The 24,052-nt window shown below is 36.9% G+C and overlaps 1 protein-coding gene across 4 annotated transcripts in view; it reads right to left on the bottom strand.

Moving 5' to 3' along the window:
* LOC135988318 (uncharacterized) overlaps nucleotides 1-24,052 on the bottom strand; it is a 60,290-nt gene that overhangs the window by 2,465 nt on the left and 33,773 nt on the right. For 2 of the 4 annotated variants that reach the window (XM_065634205.1, XM_065634206.1), the window contains exons 14-19: nucleotides 16,359-16,398; nucleotides 15,312-15,363; nucleotides 11,914-12,025; nucleotides 6,831-6,914; nucleotides 5,172-5,292; nucleotides 142-232 (exon numbers count right to left, since the gene is read on the bottom strand). In XM_065634205.1, coding sequence (XP_065490277.1) covers nucleotides 142-232; nucleotides 5,172-5,292; nucleotides 6,831-6,914; nucleotides 11,914-12,025; nucleotides 15,312-15,363; nucleotides 16,359-16,398 — 500 coding nt within the window. Of the gene's footprint in view, nucleotides 1-141; nucleotides 233-5,171; nucleotides 5,306-6,830; nucleotides 6,915-11,913; nucleotides 12,026-15,311; nucleotides 15,364-16,358; nucleotides 16,399-18,936; nucleotides 18,980-24,052 lie in introns of those variants that run through there. The other 2 variants (XM_065634207.1, XM_065634208.1) reach the window with 2 other exon arrangements.

Raw genomic sequence — 24,052 nt, 5'->3', positions numbered from 1 at the left:
ATCTTTTAACAGGAAATTAAAAGGAACTGAAGAGTCAAAACCAAAAGCTTACAGTTCCAGCTCAAAAGTTGGTTATAAAAGGAGTGTGTAATACACAGTTATAGAAGATAACTACATTAAAATCAATGCTTTGATACATGCCTGTGGGTCACTTCTTAGGGATGCTATGCCACCACCACCAAGTGAATTCTTCAGAACAAAATTTAATCCATGGATTCCTGGCAACTCATACCTGTAAAATAAAATCTAGATGTTGCTTCTCACGAGATTTTGAAAGAAACACTTGTACAGAACACCAAACAAAACACACCAAACAAAACAAAGTGATAGCATCACTTACTGCTGAGTCAAGCCTAAAAGCTAACTGAACATTAACCAATGTCCTTCCCTCCCTTCTTGTTCCTTCCCCATACTCCAAATCAACAGTCCTTAGTAGTTTCAAAGTAGTACCATAAAGTAATCATGTTCCTCTTATTCGACTTCAAAACTCATTAATTTCTAATGAGGTTGTTTTCTACATGCTTTTTTTCTTAAGAGTTAAAGCACCACAGGCAACAGGTTCAAGATCCAACATGAACTCATTAGAGAGCACAGTGGGCAGAGGGAAATATTTTTAATATTTCCTAGTTCTGATACTGAAAAATACTATTGCTTAATTCCTGGAACTCACTTTCGCTAACAAAGTCCACCAGATAATTGGTAAGGTATACTCTTTATTACTGAGAGATAACTATGAGTCACTAGATCAAACTCTTATAAAATTATCTGCAGTTGGTCATAACAAATGAAAAGTTGCAATTGCTACATTGCAATGCTTTCTTGGAGCCATGTACATCGTTCAGATAAAATTTTATTTTAGTGTGGCAGACATATTTTTCTGCTCCATTACCACTGTAAGCATTTTTCCATCCTTCCTTTTGACTGGTACAGTTCCAATTTGGAAACTTTTGTAGAAGTTTGGCAAATGGCTCTGTATTTTCCCTAACGAAGTTGTTTCAAATTCCATAAATAGATCTATAGCATATTTCCATTTGCCTCTCCTTGCACAGTTGTTCATTGTTTTGTCATCTTCCTTGTATTCTTCTTGTTTTTCTTTGGTTTTGCTTGCCTCCAATATTTTCTTTGTCTAATGACATGATAGCTTTCCTTTTTTCTGTAAGAAAGGATTTAATCAGAACACCAGCAAGACACGAGGAGTAACAGAAAGACGGTATCCAACTCTTGCTCCATCTCCAGATGTTTCATGGCTGCAGTTTAAGTCATGCTTAAGTCATGCTCCACCACCTCCTATTTTTCTTTAGTCATCTATGTGATTTTCATCTGTTTGGGATGGATCCTTCAAATCTGTCCTCCTAAATAGCTGTAATTTCTTTCAGCGCTCTTGTACTGCCGATTTTGTCACTTTGCGGTTTAACTTTTTTACCTCCTTTTTAGCATTGTAAAAATTATAGCTGTTGCTGATGTTTACAGCTCTGTATGCCCTTGTATCTTGGGCATATGACCTTTCATGGAAGGAGATGTGGTCAGCCCACGATTCTGCCGAGCAGCCTGGCAAACGTTTTAGTTCTCATTATGCTCTTGCAAGCAGAGGTCATGGAGTATCTGCACTTGTCTCCCAGGAAAAGGAGTTTTCACCATTCCTTCTACTCTTTCATTACCACACTCTACTATTAACATTATTAGTTATTATTAAGAAGAAAACTGGTGTTAGCATTCTGTTGACCTTCCTTGAAAACTAGTTGCTAGGCAACATTATCACACTTAAAGGCAAATCCATTGGGAAGGCAGGAAGGTTTGATTCATTCAACAGTGCTCTAATAGACAATAGCAATATGAATAATAAAGCAATTTCCACAACAAGTCATGTACCTAATTTACTACATTTAATAGCATAATCAACCACATAGCAGATCAGAGGACTCCACAAAATTTTCAACTACAAAACTCAGTATAAATTGCCAATAACTATATACCATGAGAGCTAGAAGTCTACCAAAGCACTACACTCTAAATTTTACTCTGAAAAACTGGCAAAGACTTCCAGGCAGCAAGTGGTTTCACAACTGGCAGATATCTCCACAAGAACTAGACTAATGGAACACATATTCCAAAAGCTATTATTAACACCTCAGCTCTCAAACGAAGTTTCATGAAAAAAAAAAAAAAAAAAATCAATCATTTAAACAAATCAGAAGTTGAAAAGCAGACAAAAGCTGAAGTAAATGAAAAAAAAGTGGAAGAATTTTGTTTCACTTTCTGCAGTGATTCTGCAGGGAGAGTATGTAATACAAGCAACAGATTTTAATTTGGAACGTCACAGAATGGCACTTGCACTTCAAGTACTTTGAGGAAATATTTACAGTGAGATACTCTAGCTAAAACTAGATTACAAAATAATATACAGAGGTCAGCATTTTCAATATTTTAAGGCCTGTTTGAAGCATCTGAGCATCCAAAATATTTCTGCATAAAAAATACACTCCCACAGTAAAAACAAAACAAAACACTATAACCACCATAATAGTCTTAAAGCAGCAGCAGTATGTCAACCAAAATGTTGGCATGCATTTACCCAGCATAATTAAACAATTTAAGTTTAATTAACTGAGATCTAAAGGAAGAAAATACTACCTAATTGTACAATTCAATCAAAACTTTTAAGAGCTGCTTTTAAAAAGCACAGAAAACAAATAAACCCTTCAAAGAATACTAAGTCTGTGACAGAAACCAATAAAACAAGGAAAATACACCGTTCTAGCCGAACTCCTATGCTTATGCACAATGGGGTGCCAGCTTAACTACTTCTTTTGAAGTGCTTGCCGTACATATTCAAAGAAGTCAGGTTTTTCCGGTGGATTTCCTGCTAAAATGCATGGAAATGATAATGGTACAAATATTGTTTAGTGCATTTAAATAAAGAAAAAGATAAGATTCCTCCCATCAGTGAACTCAGTTCATAGGCTAAAAGAGGTGTCTGCATATGAGATACACTGTAGAGAAGTATTTTTTCCCCTCATAATAAATACACATACCAAAAAAAAAATCTAGAAGCACCAGTATCCACATTTCTTGTTCTTCAGCTCTTAGTAAAAATATCCCATAAGAAGAAATCAACTGTCATATTTTTATGTCTGAGCACTGGAATGCTCTCAAAGTATAAAGAAGATAACTGTATTTCAGAAGATGAAACCAACAAGTTGTCACAGGATGATTTTACTATCCTTCTTAAATGACTGACCCACTAAATGACATGTCCTTATTCCATATTGTAAGATTATCAGAAGTCAATTTATAGTCTTGTATACAAAACACCACACAGATAACCTAGTATAAATACCATAGAGGGCAAAATGGCTAAAGGAAAAAAGAGAAATAAATCTTCCACATGCAGTATGGTCCAGCTACTCATCTTACTACATCATTGACGCTATTTTTAATGGTGGTACCAGTCAAAATTCAAGAGACTGACATCTCTTTCTAAACTTTGAGCAATTTCTGTCTGAATGCTGCTAACTCTTCCTCACCCTCACTTAATTGCTCTGACCTTTCATGGTGAGCTTGTGCATCCCTCCTATGCCTAAGAAAAACTGCGATTAACTGTTAAGAATGTGCTCTACATGGGGGGGAAGATACCACATGGGTTTGGAGTTTTGGGGTATGAGGGGGAGGTTTGAAAGACCGTGTTTTATTACTATGTTACCTGAAAATCTGAAAGTTTAAGTTCTCAGTGTTCTCTATCAGAAATAATCCCACCTTTTCTCTGTTTAGTACACTTTAATGAAAAAGAATGAAAGGCAACTAGGCCAACAGTCTTTGCTCTGTAGTGAGGCAGAGCCATGGTAGGTGTTAGTAGCAACACTAATACATAATTTTTAACCACTCGCATTTTAAAGAAAGATAATTAAGCAAAATGAAAGAGTAAGATAGCTCCTTTTATGGCAGCTAAAACTAAAAATAAACAAGTAATTTTAAAAGAAACTATAGAATCTGAAGCACATGAGCCTAATCCTTATAATCCTAAATATTTCCACAAAAGGATTTACTCTTTTTCCCCAGTAGTTTTTCAATTCACTCACAGAGCTCCATTATCACATCATTAAAGGAAGCCAAACCCAGGAACAGATAATCTAATTAATCAAAATAAATTGGCTTCATCCAGACACAGCAAATTTCAACCCTTATTTATGAATATAAACAGCATTAAAGAACCCAATAAATCAATTTCTAGAAGTATCATTAGGAGGCGTGACATTTTTTATTTCTTCCCTTCTCCGCTCTGTTTCAGAGGAAATTCAATTATATTTCTTAATATCAGAATTTATTAGATACACAGATTTGTTAGCACTTATGAAACAGTGTGTGAGATCTGCACTGAGCCGCTTATGAAGACAAAGAACAGCACTTACAACTCAAAAAGCAGGAGTTAAAATAATTCCAAGTTTGCCCTGAGCTTTGAGCCGCACCTTTCTGAATCAAGCTCTTAGAACAAAAAGACAACAGTTCATCCATATTTTTAAAATGGTGGGGTTTTTTTCCTTCAAATTCTGTCTTGATGCATGTGCCGAAAAACTGGGTGAGAGCAGGGTACTCAAAGGAATACTTTCTCTAAAGTGACTGAACTTCACAAAAAGTAAAATGTTTTGCTGAGACAGTGGATGAGGCATGTCTTTGATGGGAGATGAGGCAAGTTTGGGGTCCAGTCCATACTGGCTGTGTGCCTGTCTTTCAGGTTGTGTTTTAGGGATTTCAGACTCCCAGTTCTGAAGCTCTGAGGCTTGGGAAGCTTCAGTTACTAAGCCTTCTGCAGTCCAAATGCTTCAAAAACACTGGAAAGATACATTTCTCAAAGGACAGTAGAGGTTATTTCTATTTTGTAGAGACTTTGTTCTGTACTGAGCAAACCAAACAAATAGCCCCAACACTAATATGCTAATTCTGAAAATTTAAATGTCTTCACTGAACAGATTCACTACCTTTGCCCAGCTTCAGGAGAGGTACAAGTTCATGTTCATTTCAATGACTGTTGCTCAAGTTGTTATTTAAAAAGGCAGGAAAAGATACATAAAAATACTGAAGACAATACACATGGGTTTGCAATATTTATGTTATCATACTTTCAATACCATCAGGTATCTACCACATAACTATGGACTGAGCAGCAAGCTACTCACCTTGTGACTAGTTCTTCGTGTTTTTCTCGCTCCAGAAGGTGTTGGAAGTAATTCTCCAAGGCTTGAGCAGTTAAAGTCTTCTTTAGATATGGATAGTAGAGGGGATGCCGTGCTATCACACCTGTTAGGTATAACTGTTCTTAGTTGAAATAGAAGCTATAAAAACCAATTTGTACTTATCCTTTCAAAACTGATTTGAGATCCTCCTCTTAACAAACTGTACAAATGGATCCACTTTAATGAGCTCCTAAATAAAAAACTATAGTATGACAGCTTTCCCTGTGTCAGCAGAGAGGCAGTGTGGAGCATGACATGAAATAATGCTCCCAGACTAAGTGATTATTGGACTTTTTCTGGCTGCCACTGAAAGATACCTAAAGAACAACAACATCATCGCAACGAACAACCCAAATGCAGTTCTCTTCCTTTAAATAGCTTGCGTGACTTAAGACACGTAATCGCAATTAACCCTAACAAGGCATGATCAGCAACTGAAGGGTTGGTCCTTGTCCCACTCCTTGCATGAGATCCTGATGTGTGAGAAATCACATTTTTATTGCTGAATATATCCTTTCATAAGCTTCAGGTAACTTCAGGCCAAAGCTGACGTTCCACAACAGGATCAGGAAAGCAGTTTTGTGTCAGAGGGATCTTTTTATCTGCGGACTTCAAACCTAATTTAGTTTTAGAGGTCAAGTTTGTTGTTATTATTGTTGTTCCTTAATAAAGCAATAGCAACTTTATATCTGAGGGCATTCATTAGCTCTGCGTCATTGATGCTTTGGCAATGCTACATTGCAACAGTGGTCAACCATAGGGAAAAAAAAATTTAAAAAATTAAAAAAAAAAAATTTTAAAAGAAAAAAATCAACATTCCTTCATTCTTCAATCCAAAAACCAGTTCCACAAACAAGAACAACATAACTATATTCCTAAATGTATATGAATAAAATTCATCATTTTTGCATGACAGCTAATAGCAAATCAAATCCCAAACGCACCTTTAATTCATACTGAGCTTTGAACACCAGACTCTCTCATCTTCCAACAAGTAAGAGAGCAAATTGTTGCATGCAGAAGTAAGGAATAGAAGGAATTATTAAACAATGCAGGAAGCAGCACAATCAATGTAAAGAAACTGCACACCGAAATACACCACTTGGATTAACAATATAATAAAAACATTCTCTCACATGCAAGTATAACTTTGGTATTTCCTAACACTGCCAATGTTTCAGCCATGTATATGTTATAAAATTAACGTATGGAAATAATTTATATGATCAGACAACCAAGAGATTATGTTACATAACACACACGAAGGACTAGCAACTAATGTGTAAAGGAAACCTTAAAAAGGCGTTTCTTAACTTTGAGGAGCTTGACTTTGCAACCCCAAACGAAGATCTTTCTTTGTAGTATGACGTGCAATTATTTTTTCTTAGTACCTCAGATTTCAACAGCTGCTAAACAGAAAACTACAGGTATTTCATTAGTAAAATCCTTGTTTTATATGGATTATTTCGTTTTGGCACAGAAACAATTAAAAAAAATAATCAAATTATGTGAGAGATTTTAAAAAAATAAAAAGAGCTCTAGATATATAACTCTTATTTGAAAATCTTACATCACTTCAGAAAGCAAGAAAAAAACAAATACCTATGTTTGCAGAGTTGCCTTTGTCTCCACTTCTAGTATAGGCAAGATCTTCTAAGCGATAAGTATGTGGACCACTTGGCAAATCTACAGAATAAAAAAATGAATACATTTTAATGATAGCTATAGGTAACAGTACATTTTGAAAAAGTAACTGTCATTTTATGTATACTTTCTGCATTGTTTCTAGTACTCCTGAAAACATTTCCAAAGCTTTCTTCCCATAGGAATACCTAGAGAACAAGAGGTGAGGCTCAGGGCCAAAATTATGAAATTGATCTCTCCTGTTTTGTTTCCTAAATTCCTTTTACCTTTTTACAGCTGAATGCTGTGCCAGGCATCCCCTCTTCCACTGCCCTTGAATATGAAAATTCATCTTGGTCTTAGAAATGTGGTATCTTTGAAGACGACATAGCAGCTATTTGCCATTTCTTTAGCAGCTGAAAACTTTTGATCCCTTAACACACAGATCCCTCTGCTTCCAATGCAGGTGGAAAATACATGTAGTTGCTACTGTTTTGATCATTCTGTAATGTTTGTTTATTCTGATAATGTCCACAGAAAACAGTCACAATTTAAAATTCCTTTTTTAAGACAACATCTGTCTCTCAATTTTATATGCACTGTTAGAAATTAGTTATCCAGCTGCACAAAAGAAACCCAAGGTTTGCTTTTCAAATTACTCATTTTGTAAATATCTTAGTATTACAGAAGAATAGGTAATAAATGGTTATAAATGCATGCTCTATAGGAGGCCAATCCTAAGTTTTAACTTGTCTGTATCTAAGTATTGGACTTTCAAGTCTTTAGGAACAAAAAGATAGTTGCACTTCACTGAGTAATGTTCTTAATAAGTATTATTTTTATTCACTGACATATCAAAAAAAGCAAACCCACTTCTGCCCAAATCCAGAAATTCAATCTTGTGAGATCCATGCAGTTTATACATGAGGTTTGATGGTTAAGTTATGCAGCACAGACCTCTTGCAATCGTTGATAACTGAAGGCAGTAGTAGGCTGTCACCATCTACTACAGTTTCTGTTCCCCAAACTGAGAGATGAAGTGCTCACTTTGCCACTGAGTTTTAGTTATTCGCTGATAGCAGCACAATACTCAAACTTGAAGAACAGATTATATCCCAGCTTTTAGGCAGTGAGAATCAAGTAATTTCCAGCCGGTTTTGCTTCTGATCCAACTTCCCTAAGGCCGTATCAGCTCTCCTGGCATCCCTGGCTGTTCAGTCCCCGCAGCTATAACAGACTCATCTACGCTCTGGAGCCACACGTAGACTCCTTACCCCACAGCTGCCCCCTCCTCTGTCCCCTTCCCGTCTCTCTCACCCTCTGCAGACAAGTGGCAGCTCTCCCCCCACCTCTGCTCCCCGGACACCAGCAGGGGGAACATTCGGAGCAGGGAATATATATATGTGTGTGTGTGTGTGTGTATGTATATATGTGTATGTACATATATATATACACACACATACACACGCACTTCTGTAAAACAGTTCAGCCGTGGGCACGTGCTTGTCACAGAAAATTACAGCCTAACGTGTTAACAACTGTTGAATTTAAAAGAATTGAAGAGAAAAATCAATTATGTTGGACAAACTTCATATTGCAAGACACAATGAAATTTGAAAACGCATCTTTTCTGTATTGTTATTGCATCTGCTGAGAATAACAAACTATTGTGGTGGTTTTGTTTTTAATTTTAGGGAGTAAGAGACCCAATGCTAAAGATGTTATGCTCTAAATGCTGGCTAAAGGCAGACTGTATTAAGCTTAACTATACCAATTTAAACTCACCCTCAAGAAACGAATTAATGTTTAAATTATACCTGAAACCAAAATTAACACTGTGGTAAGTCCAAGTACAATTTAAACTAAAGTGCACCCACTATTAAGATATACACTCCATGAAATGTGTCAGGTGATCAGGTAAACCCAGCCACAGCCAAATCATTACCTTGAACTCCTTCCTGCCCACAGAGAATTGCTGTTTCCTCAGACATGAGCCAGACTCACCTAAAGAGCTTTAGCAAAGCTGGGTAAGAAAGAAACTATGTCTAAGTCCCGCTGGCTGCAGTTTTCGCTGTCCCTATCAGAAAGGAAGGCTGCCAGTCTATGGTAGTGGCAGCTGGACAGATCCCAAAAGTTCATTTGAGTACAGGGTGGGAGATACTGCGGATGATGAAAATGCCTCACTACAACATGACACATAATTTGTATAGTGTATCTTAGTTCATGGTACTTACTTGGTTGAAACACATCAAGCAACACAAGAGTAGCTTTGCTGGCACGTGAGTGGCAATAAAGGGGAAAACAATAATGAACAACCTGGGGGCTCACTGCAGCAACCTCTTCTACTAGCACAGCCGGATCAGGAGAACATCTACCCACAGCCCAAACAACATCCCAGTGTTAAACTGCTTTGACTAAGACCCAAACTTCTAGAACATATATCAGTCTGCTCAAAGATGAGCTGAAAGTGATTACAGTTTAGTCTAGCACAATGGTTCTTCGTTGATACTAAGTCATGGTACCATGAAATTTGAAATGGTGAAAGCGTACAATTGAAGAGTTGACACAGGAGGTTTGTTCTGAGCTTGATGTTCACAGTCTTTTCCATGTTCACTTCCACGAAAAAATAAAATCAGAAATGTGCCATGAAACTTGGCAGAAAATATCAAAGGGTGTATTTATTTAATTGGGGAATATTATTTTTGATTAAACATCTCCATTGAGAGAGGATCTGAAAAGTCCAGCTAAAGCTCATTGCTCATTTTGGACAAGACCACCACACTTTATAAAACACAGAAATCACATTATTTTTAATAATTCCATTCAATACACAATTCAAGAAGAAAATGTAGTGCTTCTTCAAAGGCTGAAGTATGACAATGTTTAAATTGTATAAGCTGTAGAAGTCTTTTCTCCACCAGAAATTTTACAGACAGTCTTTGACAGTCTCCCTTTAAATAAAATCAGCTCAAGACAGTGTTCTGGTGTTCTCATTTATTATTACTCTAATTGATTTATCTTTCATGATCTGTTTATCAGGAAATTGTTTTCATTTAATAAACATCTTAAACAAATCTACGAAAGAATTCCGTTCAAAGCAAGGGCAAATGGTAAATTCAAATTCCGCCCTCCCAGAACCACATTTAGCAGCATTTTTGAAAGCCATTTTCGCATATTTCTCTTATCTATTCAAAGACAACTAACAGTCCCTCACACTTGAGATAACCACGAAACTAAGAGAAATACTTCCCTCCTTGCTAAATGCTGACAGAAAATGTTTTAGCAGAAGTTACTCCCTTTAAAGTCTAACTCATTTGTCTATTTCTCATCCATGCTGCCCATGCATTAAGCCACATTAGTAGGTAAGTCTTCAGTCACATAGAGAAAACATTTCTATTTAGAACTAAGGGCAAAAGTTGAGAGATCCTTCTCAGGGAAAACAATCAGAAGAGCTCTGCTGTCCCTCAAATGTGGGGTTTTGCCTTAATAAGGCCTGAAGAATTCAGTACTTAAATGCTGATGTCAGTCACCTCAGAAAGTTTTCTCAAAGGATAAGAAGGCAACAGGGAGTCTAATAGCTTTTTGTTTCTCCAGTATTTAGCATTGTTGTCACCTTGGAAAAAAAAATACCGGGACCTTTGCTAACCCCTTTATTAAACAGAACAATGACTTCCTATTCCTTAACTCACCCCAGTTTGATGGTGCCAATCTCCCATTGCCCTCCTGGGAACTGCCAGGCAGCAGAGAGATTCTGGCGTGACGTTAGATTTGCAACAGACATAAGAGCTGAAAATATACTTAAGAGTTTAACTTGTTTTTGCGTGACATGTAAATCACCACATTGAAGAGATGTTTGAATAAATGGAGAAAACAAACTCATGCATGGCAATGAGACATCCAGTGTCAGTGACTTTCAAATGGCAACACACACAGTCATATATGTATTTCAGTTTCCCTACAAGATACAGAACACTCCCTATTAACTTGTAGTTAGTTGTTACACTATTCTGTGGCCAGGTTTGAGAAATACTATTCACTCGTATCTGGAATCCAGAATAAATCTTAACATATTGGTGCCTTCACAGCACTATTTTTTTTTTTTTTTGAGTATTCATAAACTTAAATACCCAAATGACACTTTCAGCATTAGTATTATTTTAGAAATGTTTCTAACAAGTAACCTTCAGGTACAGTCACCTGATTAAGATTTGAAAATATCTATCTGCAGGTTTAAATTAATTCTCTCATTTCTCTAGTGAGCAGGAATAAGGTAATAAAGACTCTCTTTGGACCAAAAGGGAATGATGAAGTGTGCTGTATGTTAACAAATATTGTATATAGTTTGGCCATAAGAAACAACACAAAAATTTTCAGATGTCTAGCACTTTGAATAATCTGTAACCTAGTACCTAGCTTCTATGAACAACTCTGATTGAACACTTCCCTTTCATTGCAGGCATCCTGACCTGCTCCACTCAGTTCACTGGTTTGCCCTTCTCAAGTTTCTTTTTTTCTTTCTTCAGAGAATTTGGTTAGACAAGTCTAACACAGGAATTACTCATGCCAGATCATTAGGCTAGTGTGTTTTCTCTAATTGACTCCAGTTCCAGGTTGATCCCATTCTTCTTTATTTTGTGAAGGCTGCCATATGAAATAGGGCCAAATTTCAATTATTTAAATGCTAAGCATTCTCTAAGTGTGTCCACCATTCTGAACACAACTATTTGATGTAAGGTAAAACCAACTATTTCCAAGATTAAGAAAGTAAGACTGCAGTATACTTTGAAACATGTTTCATGCCAGCATTCAACTGTTTTCAGCTGTGTCTAAGACTTTGTGGTTTTTTCTAAGAACAGTTTACTTAGTACTTGTTATAGTCTCAAATACATTTTATACTGTGTGATGCTAACCTTCTCCCTTCCAAGAAAAGTAGCTTAAGTGTTTTGCAATGGATTTAAAAATATCTAGTATAAAGAGGTAAAATATATTTCACAATCTAGCACATGATTTTCCAGGTCAGAAACAGCAAATGATACATTCACGAATAAAAATATGAGCATACCTTTCAATTCACTGCTAATCTTAGGTGGATCAACTGAAACGACCTCATCCGATGTAAATGTGAGATCCTCCTCAAATGTCTCAACGTGCTGTCCATTTAAAAACAGGTTGATCTGGAAAAAAATAGCAATTTTCAAACTATCAAATTAGAAATCCAGTGCGACGTGTGAACAAATAAAGCATTTTTCTAATTATTGATCTGGCACATAACAGCTTTATGAGTAAGGTTCTGGCCCTCCCTTTTAAAAAAAAAAAAATCACAATAACAATAATGATCCATTATACACCTAAAAGAAATCTTTGTGTAGGGAAAAAAAGTGTAAAAAACCCCCCCAAAAATTACCTATCTGGTTAGGTATGTTTTAAAGGAATACAAATCTCTCTCTTTCCAGCTGCCTCTATATACAGCAACACTACATGGAATTTTGTGTCCCAACTCTTGACAGTTTGATCCCAAAACCTGAAAGCTTCCAGCTCTTCCACAATATAAACCCTTTTTCTTCTTAATGTCACTGTCCATATTAATGATAAACTTTTCTTTGGATTCCAAATTCATTTTCAAATGAATTTTCTGAAAGTAACTTATAAAAAAATAAATTAATACCAGATATTTTGGGTTTGTGTTGAGATGAAAATATGAAAAAAAAAAAATGCCTTGCTGTTCATCTTGTATGATGAATTCTCTCTACCTCCACCACTAAAGAAATCTGAAAAAGTACATAGTCAAGTCTGTTACTCCATTAGCTGAATGAGCTGTTCACTTAAGGTGTAACCAATGGTTTATCTGGTTAAATCATATAGCAAAATCATGGAGAAAAATTAACTGCATCCATTTTATCTGCATTGGAGGACTCTCAGTATTGAAGACCCAGACATATAACCAGGTTATACCGCCACAACAAAACAATACACACCAACTTAACTGCAGTAGTTATCAGTGCTCAGTTGTCAGCAGATTCAAGACAATTCTATTCATCTTACCCTCTTTCTTAAGATTGTTCTTGAAGAATAGCTAATAGTGACAAATGCCTCCAAAGCTTATGCAAGAGGAAGATTTTAAAGAGTAAAAATATTTCAGAAAAGCTGTTCTTGCCTTCAGTAGGTTTGCTAGAATTTTTCTCCCTAGGGAAAGGTTTAGGTTACTTTTTAAGCCTGAAAAAAGCATATACAGAAAATAACTACTGTTAGCACCATAAAACTACTGGTGATCAATGATAAAATCAGGACAATTGCATAAGAGCAGTAGAAACAAAAATACAATATTGAATCCAAACTGACACCCAGAAAGGTGTTATTAAACACAAAACAAAGAACCCACTGTGGCAACGTTAACATATCTGAAAATCTCCTTACAGAGGTTTTTTTTGTTTTAGGTCAAATGCTGAACTAGAGCAACTAGACTCTTTGTAACGGAACTTCTAATCCAGAACAGCAGTCAATTCATACCTTCCTTCCTCTGTAATCTCTAGCTAGACCACTGTTGTTAATACATGGCTAAAACTTCAAATCAAGGACTTGAATCACTTACAGCACACTTTTACGTAACCTTTAATATTACTGCAGTACAGCAGCGATAGGTCACACGGCATGGCGGTGTATCAGTACATTCATCAGATTAGCTACCTAGAGCAAGGACTTCGATTTTCTGTATTGAAAAGAGTACATAAGACACTGGTTTCTTTCCCTGCTAAATTAAGTTGCTATTGAATTTCAACAGCATTTTACCAAGTCTGGAACACAGTGCTAATTAATAAGTTTACATTTAATTTAACGAACAAAACAGTGGTAGGCTAAACTTCCATAAAGATAATAATTTCATATAAAACTCGGCAAAGACAAGCCATTTGTATAAAGCAAAATGCAAGTGACAATAAAAATAAGTACTTCTTTAAATGACAAGAAGCAGGGGGGCTTTTACACTTTGCACAGTTTATAAACTTAGTTTTAATAACAACTAAGCAGCATCCTCTCTGTAAAATTAATCTTGAATTATTTCCCACTGATGCAGAGTACTACTCAAAGAAAAACGCAACATCTGGGCTTATTTGTGCTAAACACTGTATGTAAGTTGAAAATGACACAGACCTTTTCTGAAATGCTTAGAACACTTACACTGATTACTGATAATCATTTTACAGAGTCGTTTCTTTAAGCAAGTGGGTTTTGTCTGGTTGTTTTTGTGGGGGTTGTGTGTTTTTGTTTGTTTGTTTGCTTTCCTCTCCTCCTTACCTCCCCCATTCACTTGCTGCCTGTGCTCCTAATGCTTCCCTTCACCACCCTGAGCAGAAGCCCGTCACAGTACCTGTGGTCTAACACAGACCAATGGTCCTGGCCTTTGGCCACTTTCTTGATGGTGAATGAGTGAGTAAGCTCTTACTGACAGAGAAACATCATTATTAGGATGCCCTGGCATGACATACAGGTAATAGCTAAAAGTCAATTAAAGGCCTCAGAAAAAGAAGGGCATATATGCAGTTTTGCCTTCAGCCTACAAAGGATAAATTAAGTATCTGATGGCATTCAAAAAGCAGAGATCAACATTTATCAATCTGAACATTCCATGTTTTCAGTAAAACCAGTTTCTTCGAGTTTATCATGAAGGCTTCAATCAACACAGAGGTAGATGTGTAGGGCTCTAGCTCAACGTTTCATCTTACTCTCTAATTTCTCACCTAGGACTGCCCAGTCATCTGAACCAGAACTTCTCAGACTGAAAGAAATTATTGTTATGAACTGAATAAGGCCACAGCGATAGATCTCATTCACAGGCTCATCCATGATACTCATCACAATAGTCTCACAGACTTTCATAATCCTACAGTTTTTGCAGTATAGGCAAGAGCAGAAATTACTACTCCTCTTTTTATAGACAGGGTATTTGGAAGGAAAGGGCCCAACTCTCTCTTAATGTAAAACCTGTGTGAATCAGAGGAAATTCACTGATTTTAATGTTTATTTCCAGTAGTATATATAAAATGTAGGCCCTCCCGAAAGTCAGATGTGTCCAAGTTCACGAGATTAATGTTCAACTTTCTGAACACCCAATTGCCTTCTCTTAAAAGACGGACCATTAACTTTCAAAAATTATATCATTTTCATAAGCACTCTTTGCAAATGCAGTAAAAATAATCCAAATCTGTAATTCTAGGAGCCTGAAAAGAGAAGTTCGGTTTTGATGCAAAATATTTCAAAATTCACAGCAATTAAAATGCAAGGTTGGCAAGTTCAATTGTTATAAAACATTTTGTGTGAATAACATTAGTCTCTGGGTAAATATTTTTTAATCAAAGTTACCAGAATACTTTGCAGTTTTAGGACTCAAAGTCACTGAAAAATGCCAGCAGAATTTTCCAAATGACTTCAACAAGAACAGAGCAGGATATAAGCAGTAAATCTTACCTGAACGTTGCTTTTGGGATAATAGAAGAAAAATGGCTTCAGAACTGGAGATCTAGACACACAAAACAACATGCATAAATGCATTTAACCAGAAGTTAATGAAAACGGTAGATCATACATCTTTAGACTATTCATACAGCAGAAAAACACTTGAGAAATTAAAAGCTATTTAGCCATGATTAGCAATGGTTTTCCAAACAATTTTGGGAAGCCTGAGAAATGTAGAAATTCCTTACATTTCATTATCAAGAAAATAAGATTTTGTTAAAAAGTTTTGTGGGGGCGAGAGTAGCCAAAATACTGGAAAATATTTTGACAAAGGATGTGCTTCATGACATTGAAGTCTATTGCACTGTCATTAGCTCCACATTGATACCTAGGCTAGTTACGCAGAGCTACTGGAAATATATCTACAGATTCTTCTCCCATTTCCATCTGCAAGACAGACATACCAAAATATTTGTATAGGGACAGGAAAGTTTAAGATGCTCTCACGAATAAATATGGCAAGGTGAGCATATAAGTCACCAGCAGATTTTAGCCAGATCTAGAAAATACTGAATCAAACCAGGATATTTTTTTTTAATACGCTCAACATTATTCTGTTCAGCTTGTTCATGTAATGGGTTCATGGCAGCATTTTGTGGGATGTTCTGAGGCATTCAACCTTACGTTTCCGTGCCCATATTCAAAACTAACAGGCACAAGAGAAATCTGTTCCAGAAATGTGCATGTATTGGCATATGCTTGAGCTACTCCCTTGCCATAAAGTCATATTAAAAGTTCTCCCTACAGCTCATTAAGCAAAGACATGGTTATGAGCTGATCAGAGACTTATGTAACTCTTTAATAATTCAATAAAGAATTTTACTATTTACAAACATATCTTGTAGCACCTACTATTATCTTGTTATCAGTTATTAAGCATAGTGTGCAATAGAAAGACTTGAGTTGCTTCTGTGGTTGCTGTGTCAAGGTAGGGAAGCTAGTGATGGTGAGTGGTAGGAACGCTACCATCACACTGTACAAGAGCACGAGTTAACTTACACTCTGGGGCGCCCTCCAACAACTCCAGTGAGGCCGGGTGCTGGAAATGGAAATTAAATTCACAAAAACCAGTTAAATCCATCTTCAAAACACTAGAGCTCACAACTTACTGTAGCTTCAATCATTCCTATCACGCACATTTAAAAAATACTGGGAAGTATCCAGCAAATTACATATGTTTTCATAAATTAATAAAACTGAACATTGTATATAATAGCTGAAAAAGAAAACATGGAAAAGGCACTGTGACTTCTAACAAAAAAAAACTGTTTCAAAATGTGCAAAGTATAAACTAAATCTTTAGGTTCTTCTGAATATTTTGTATACCAATGCTAGTCAGGCGATACATTTGATAGAAAAAGAACTTAGCTTTGGGGTTTTTGTCACTGTTATTTTATTTACTTTTAAAGAGAGCAGAGAAACAATTCTGACCTGAACCATGGTTTGTTTTAATACTTGTTTAATATGACTTTGCTTATTAGTTTAACTGTTTCAGAATAACTTGCATCTTTCTCTTCAGCATTTTCACTGGCTAACTTCGCTTTTTTAAGGTGCTGGGTACTGCAGATCCCTTTCTATCTCTTTGATCCACAGGTAATTTAGAGGCTTAGGTCACTGGCATGATCCCAGACTTGCAGTAAGCCAGCACTGTGATTAGATTCTTGTTTATTCTCAATATCAGGTTGCCACGCTTTACTATCATTAAACCAACCTGCCCCAGCTCAATATTTCCAAAAGAAACAGTTCTGCCCTCAGTGCGAGCACAGCTTCTCACCCTTCTTTCTGGCTCCACACAGTATTGCAGGGGAAAGAAACAGTAAGGTGCATACATTAAATCAGTCTAGGAATTAAGAAGTGTGTTAAGCAGTCCCTTAAAAACAAATGCTGTGGAAAGCTGCCCCCATGGTATATTTACCCAAACTAATCCTGGCTAAGATGGGCTTCATGCCTCGTCCAGGTGTGAAGTATCTCTGTGCTGCAAACAGACTAAAAGCCAGGTAATCATGCTGTTGTGGTGCCAGGCTCACACTGACAACCTCTACTTCTCAGCAGCCTCTTTCAGCTTGGATTCAGTGCCTTGGTAATGCGGACACAACCAGTGGCACCACAGATGGTACAACACAGCCTAGATTACAGAGTATTGTTATATTTATGTCCATTGGAAGTGATTTCCTTGAAACAGTGGCTAACAAGGTCTTTTAATTAAGTTTTTGAAGAGGGATGCTCTTATGTTGTCCTTATCTTGATCACACTGCTCTATAATCAGAGACACATTTGGAATCAACAAAATTAGAATTCAGTGCACATCTGAATGACTGATTTAAAGATGGTAATGACAGTAAATAAACCTAAAGTTATGGAAGAGGTCTTTTGCCTAAGGCTAGTCCATAATCAATTTGCCAGTTTGGCCAGCGTGCTAGTACAGTACTTGCACATTCTAACTAGTTCACAAGCTAAACAGACTTCACTGACTATATTTTTAGCCAGAGGCTGGGAAAAAACAAACACACACAAACCCACAAACCAATCACCCAACCAACCTTAAAACAAACAAGGTTTAGAAGGTGCCACAGTTGAGACAATTGCAAGGGATTAGGGGTGTTAGTATTAACTCCTCCTCTTTCCCAAAAAAAGCCAACGATGTTTTTCAGTACAGGAAAAAAGGAATGTCTTTAACAAAAAATAAGCCATGAATAACCACCTCCTTACCCAGTAAGTTCCACCTCAAAAAATGTGGTAGTGGATAGAATGTGAAAGAATCCCTCCCATTAGTGTTAGACAATTTTAAACGATCCAGTCAAGGTTCAGTCCTATATATATTACCCGAGCACTCGTTCAAGCAGAAAACTGCCACTCAGCAAGAAAACCAACTGCAGTTATTTTACTGAGTTATGCCACTAGTTTGTTTAGGTTGTTGGGGGAGGAGGCTGGATACGGTAAGCTCATGTTGAAAATACAGGTTCATAAAGTTAGTTGATTTAAATTATCTGTGGATTGCCACATGGCTCACTTCCAGCTAGGCAGCTGAACTGCTCATTAAGGACACCAGATTTTGCTCTGACATCAATTCCAACTTCCTGAAAGCTCTCAAAGAAAGCTCTCCACTTGGTGGATCTGGCACGATGGAACTTGGCTCCTACAACAAGGCCACTGCCTAAACACTGACAAGAAAACAATCCATTTAAGAGCAACTGCTGCTCACACCTCGAGGTTACGATAACCTGCTACTGTCGTTTGCTATTGCTCATTTTGCAAAGTTCTCCAGCACGAGCTACTGTAACAGCAGATCTGCCTCTGGAGATACCACAGCTACCCCTGCACATAAATGCAATTGCAGAGCAAAGCTACATCAATATCCCAGTTACAACATTATTAATTTCTATCTTACGATTATCCAATCCATTGTTTATGTTAATGTAAGCCAAATGGGGGCTCTTGTAAGTACAATTTAATTTTATCTAGATGTAATTCCTATTTAGACTTCAGGCAGAGAAGATGAAGCAAATCTTACATTGATTATGGCTTATAATTAGTGATTTGTTATTTGCGTGAAGAGCACTACAGCACAGCACCTCACCTCAATCCAGGGCTCAGCTCCCCATTACATTTCTCCAGTAAAACTGAAAGAAGCATAAGTAGGTAACAGTGGGCTTGTCACTTTGGCCAGACTTACTTCTGCTAAGTTAATTGTCATCTCCTTAATCAACTGTGTCCCAAGACACTTTCTTTAAAACTTGTAGTTCTTGACCCTAAATGATTTGTCCCTTATATTTCTAGTGGCTGGATTAGCTCAACGAAAAGGTTATTAATCTATCTACTGCATATTCTAAGGAATGATATACATAATTATATATAAAAAACAGACGTCAAAGAAGTCTACTTCTCAAGGATTATTTAAAGTGATTTAACTATACAAATCTGAAAACCAATGTTTTATACTTGATAGTTCTTACAACATAGTTGAGTAGAGGTACGAAATACATGCAATCTTTGTTTACAGGAGTCAATTATACATTCTTAATTATTCTATGTCCTCTGAATACAGCAGATAGTTTATCTTCTGCAATATTATTCTCAAAAAATGGGGACTGCAGTAAACTGTTGGAACGAGGACATTTCTGGAAGTATCTTCCAACAGGCTTAGGAGATCAGTCATAATATTTACATATACTCAAGCACTTTCAAATCTCAAGTTGTATTAACCAGCTGTCATCTTGGTGTCAAACTCCGGTCATTTTAATGTGAAATAAGGGTCAGCACATGATTTCAGCTATTAGTAAAACATTTCTTAGCTACTGAACTCCTATTAAACTATAAATGCCAGTTTCCCACAGCAAGGCTCTTCTTGAGCCTCTTCTACACTGCATTTTATTCAGAATAAAATATCTGAATTAAAGAAGACTAAATAAACACACTGCATCAACACATTATTTAAATGGTAACCATATGGCTGACCAGACTGTACATAATGAAGACATTTTCACTGAGTAGTACAAACCTGGCCTTCATGAAGTCAGGGTGAATTTCTACAGACTGGGCAATGCAGAACTGCTGAAGAACTGCGCTGAGCTCCCACAGGCTACTACAGATCGAAAAATCTGAATCTGTGTGTCTAGGATTCTTTACTGCCAAGTATGGAAATGTTCACATTACAGAATGGGCAAATAGCTCCAAAGACCCCCTGCTACTAAGGCTGAATGTTACAGACACATTTAAAGTTTTTATTTTTTTTCAGGAAACCATACATGCATAAAACCAAACGTTGCTAGTTGCTGTTAAACAAAACCCAGGCTATTATCAAAGTGTTGAGAAATAAACAAAAAGTATACTTTTACCAACTGAAAGTTTAAACAAACAGGTGTTAACTGTAACAAAAAATAAAAGGCTGAATTAGGTGTGTTTGGCTTTTTTTTTAATAGCTTGTATCACTTTAAGCCCATCAGAAGAGCATAATCCAAATGAAAACTGATTAGGTGTTCAAACTGACAAACTAAATACCATGCTCAATAAAAGTTACAGGAAAAGCCTTCTGTTCCAAACAGAAAACAAACAACAAATCACTGTATAATATATGGCATGTCTATATACATTAACTTCAAATTCTTCTCTGGGCTTAAGAATATCATCTGCAATTCTAATAATACTTCAGAAAATCTCTGTGCAAGTACACCTATGTGCCCCACTGGTCTTCAACAAAAACAATGGAAATTTTAATAGCATTAGGAAAAAAAGTTAGGGAATTGCTAGGAAAGGCTCAGTCTTTCACTCTTGATTATGGAAGCTTTTTAAAAGATGCCACCCTCCCAAACTTCTCTCTTGCAGGTCCAACTTGTCTATATTGCAGAGCACAAACACACATATGCTTCAGCCCATTCCAACATATAAGTGGCATTCCTTTATTTTTTCTTTTTGACACAGAGGACAAGATGTCACAAGAAACAGGGAATTTCAAATCAGCACAATGCCTTGAGATGGTTGTCTTTCTGCTGATTTTCAGAACTAAAAATCTACCATAAGGGGGGCAAAGGGGATCAGCACTCTCAGGTCCATCAGAAATTGTACAGTGCTCTGCTTTTATGAGGCCTAAGTTTTATTATCCTTTACATATACAAATACACAAAGTATGTATCATATTAAAAACGTTTTCAAATAATCAAAGCTCCAAAATCAGTTAAAAGTTAAGAAATACTGACATTAAGACTTTAAAGTCACTAGAAGAGCTAAAAAGCACATCTCTGCCACTGACATAGGATCTGAAGTCTCTGCGGTGAAGCACTGGGAAGATCACTCCTCAACAAAATTGTTGTAATATGCTTTTTAATCCCAGTAAGACAAAAATAAACTTTTTCTTCCTATTGTTCCCTGTAAAGTGTGAAAAACTGTAACTGAAAACTCCCTCAAAAATTTATCAGGCAAAGAGCTCAAAAAATTTTTACTCAAGTGATTTAAATTTAGCCTAAGTGAAAGCCACCAAAACTAGGCTTTTACTACTGGCTATTAAATAAATTAACATCTCTTTAACCTACAATTAATAATTCTTATATTACGATACTTTTACCAAAATAAAACTGCCTGCCAAATCTAGCCCAAGGCTCCACAAGTAGCAACTAGAAGGCTGAAACAACCTGGTGAAACAATAGTGAGTGTGCTCCTGGATTTCATCTCTAAAGATGCAGCTGATAAACACCAGTAAATCTAAAAGCCTAAGCTTGGTGCTGCCACCTGCTCAGATACAGGAGTATTGGAAAATCCCATGGAGCAAGAGCTCTTAGGACTCCCCATCCTTATTCTGAACCATCAAATCTCCTTTCTCTATCCCTCTTCTCTACTCACCATTCCTAAATTTTAGCCAGCTTGGCCACTTTAAATATTGGAAAGTCCCTCTCTAGCATTTCTTACAGGGAAAGCAGAACCAAGTGCTCTGGTTCAAGTTCTTTTGTGGTTATGCTTCCTTCCACAATCTCAGGAAACCATCTGCAAAGCAGACAGAATACTTTCCAATGTTACTAGACATTAGAAAGCTTAGTAAATGCTGTTTACACAGCTTGCTAAAAATTCTTGGATGACATGTGCCATATATGAAAATTATTATCTGTACAATTGTCCACACATCACATAGAGTAACAAACACAAAACTGCTACCAAGGTGAAAGAAGAATATAGTTTAAAACAATACTTCACAATCACTAGATACAGTACAAGCAGAAGAGCAAAACTCTCTTTCTTTTTTTTTCTGTTTTTGTCTGATACAAATCAAGCAAAAGTTCTTTGTTAAAGGTCACTCTCAAAATGGCCAAAAACCCATGAAATAAAGTGTTTCAGTTCAGGTAATACCACCCTAGAACACAACTACTCCTCCTTTCTCCTGCTGCTGGTTATGAAAGATTTATAATTTGTTCCTTCTTTTTGTCAGTTTTTCATTAAAAGAATATACAAATAAGAAAGAAGGGTTATTTGAAGTCACTCTTATAGTTACTACCTCTCCTCCTGGAAGAAAACTAACACTGGAGAGCTTGGGAGGACATAACCAAGCTGGCAACCCTTGAAACGCAGGACTTTGCTGCTTAAAGGGTGCCTCTGTTTTCATCAGGAAAAGCCACACATGCTTAAAACCTCACTCAGTGTGGATCCCCAGAACTGCCACCTCTTTGACAGAACAAAGCCACACAAGGTTACATCGCACAGAGATCCACGGGGGATGTGCAAAAACACATCTAATAGGCATGTGCCTGTCACATGAGAGACAGCAGCCACAGCTATTTTTGCTCGATGCTCAGCAACAAAAAGTGGTGCAAAACTGTAGAGAAAGGGACTTCAGCTGCTCATTGCCCAGAGCATTTACTCAACCTTTCTGTAAGGGTGACCAAACGCTCACAGGGCATGCTCGCTGAAGCTGTTAACATCTTGGAGAAGAGTAATCATTTGCAAAAAGTGAAACAGAGGGGGAGAAAAGAGCCAAGGGAGAAGGGGGCAAGAAATGAACATGAGGTGCTGTGATTAGGAATTCACCTAGGACAACCACCACCATCTTAGTTCTGGCTTCTGTTCCCAAGATCACATATGCATCTATCTGACCAGAGTTTTAATTTAAGTCTTGCCTACGGAGCTCTCTGTAGTACAACAATTAAGCAGCAGGCATTCCTTGTTCTGCTCTTCACAGCAAGTTCTGGTGCCCTACACCACTGTCAGACATTAAGCATCAATCAGCTGGTTCAGTTATTAGTACATCATTAATTATCATTTGACACTATTGCACAATTTTTAAAAATTGTTTTGTACCAAGTCTCACTGAAGAAAATAAGCAAAGAAAGATGACTCCTCTTAACCATTGCCCTAAAAGTATTCCACATCAACAAGCAGCCTACTAAGCATTTATTTCCCAAATCTGACCATTCTCTGCATACAGAGTTTATCTGTGCAAGTAATATAGAAATCTACTACAGAACAGCAACTGAAAGAAGTGACAATATGAAGCGATCTTAATTTACCTTCAACAAATTAAAAAAAAAATAAATAAAAGACTATTTGTGGGGTTGTTCAAGCACTCAGAAGCATGTCAGTAAACAGCTCTGATACCCTCTGACACTAGCAATTTACACCACAGAGGCCAAAAACCTTGTTGCAGTCCTGTACCTGGCAAGCAGAAGTGCTATTTATCACCGGATGCCTCAGATGATTCCAGAAATATGTTCTTTCCCATTGCTGCTCACTAGCAGTGGTTCTATGAATTGAAACAGATATAATTTTCTAATTTATTTTTTTAGGGACTAACTGCTACAGGATGTTATAAAAATTTTAAGTTGTTCCTTTAGGAAACAAAACCAGCACACCCACAATCGTTCACACAGGCTGCCTAACCCGATTCTACACAGGAACGCATCGGTCTCATCATGAAGAGCCCTGGTAACACGAACTGAAAGCTTGCCAGCCACCTTAAGACAGATGTCCACATATTCTAGTAACTCGATTTCAATACTGTACATACTCCACTCAGCCCAGGCAGTGCAGATTTTTGACTTTTTTCATTCTGTGAAGAATGGTAGTGAAATGAAAAAACTGATGCTAGCCTAGCACTTTCAGACTTCAAACAAGGTTTATATACACAGCAGTTGCTTCATACAGAAGAGACACAGATTAAGAATTTGGAGAGACAAGTACATGTCCATTAGTAATTATTTAAAAAATCTACCCAG

This window comes from Caloenas nicobarica, chromosome 4, assembly GCF_036013445.1.
Source record: "Caloenas nicobarica isolate bCalNic1 chromosome 4, bCalNic1.hap1, whole genome shotgun sequence".
In the NCBI taxonomy this organism is placed as follows: Eukaryota; Metazoa; Chordata; class Aves; order Columbiformes; family Columbidae; genus Caloenas; species Caloenas nicobarica.
This window is presented reverse-complemented; position numbering and strand designations above follow the sequence as displayed.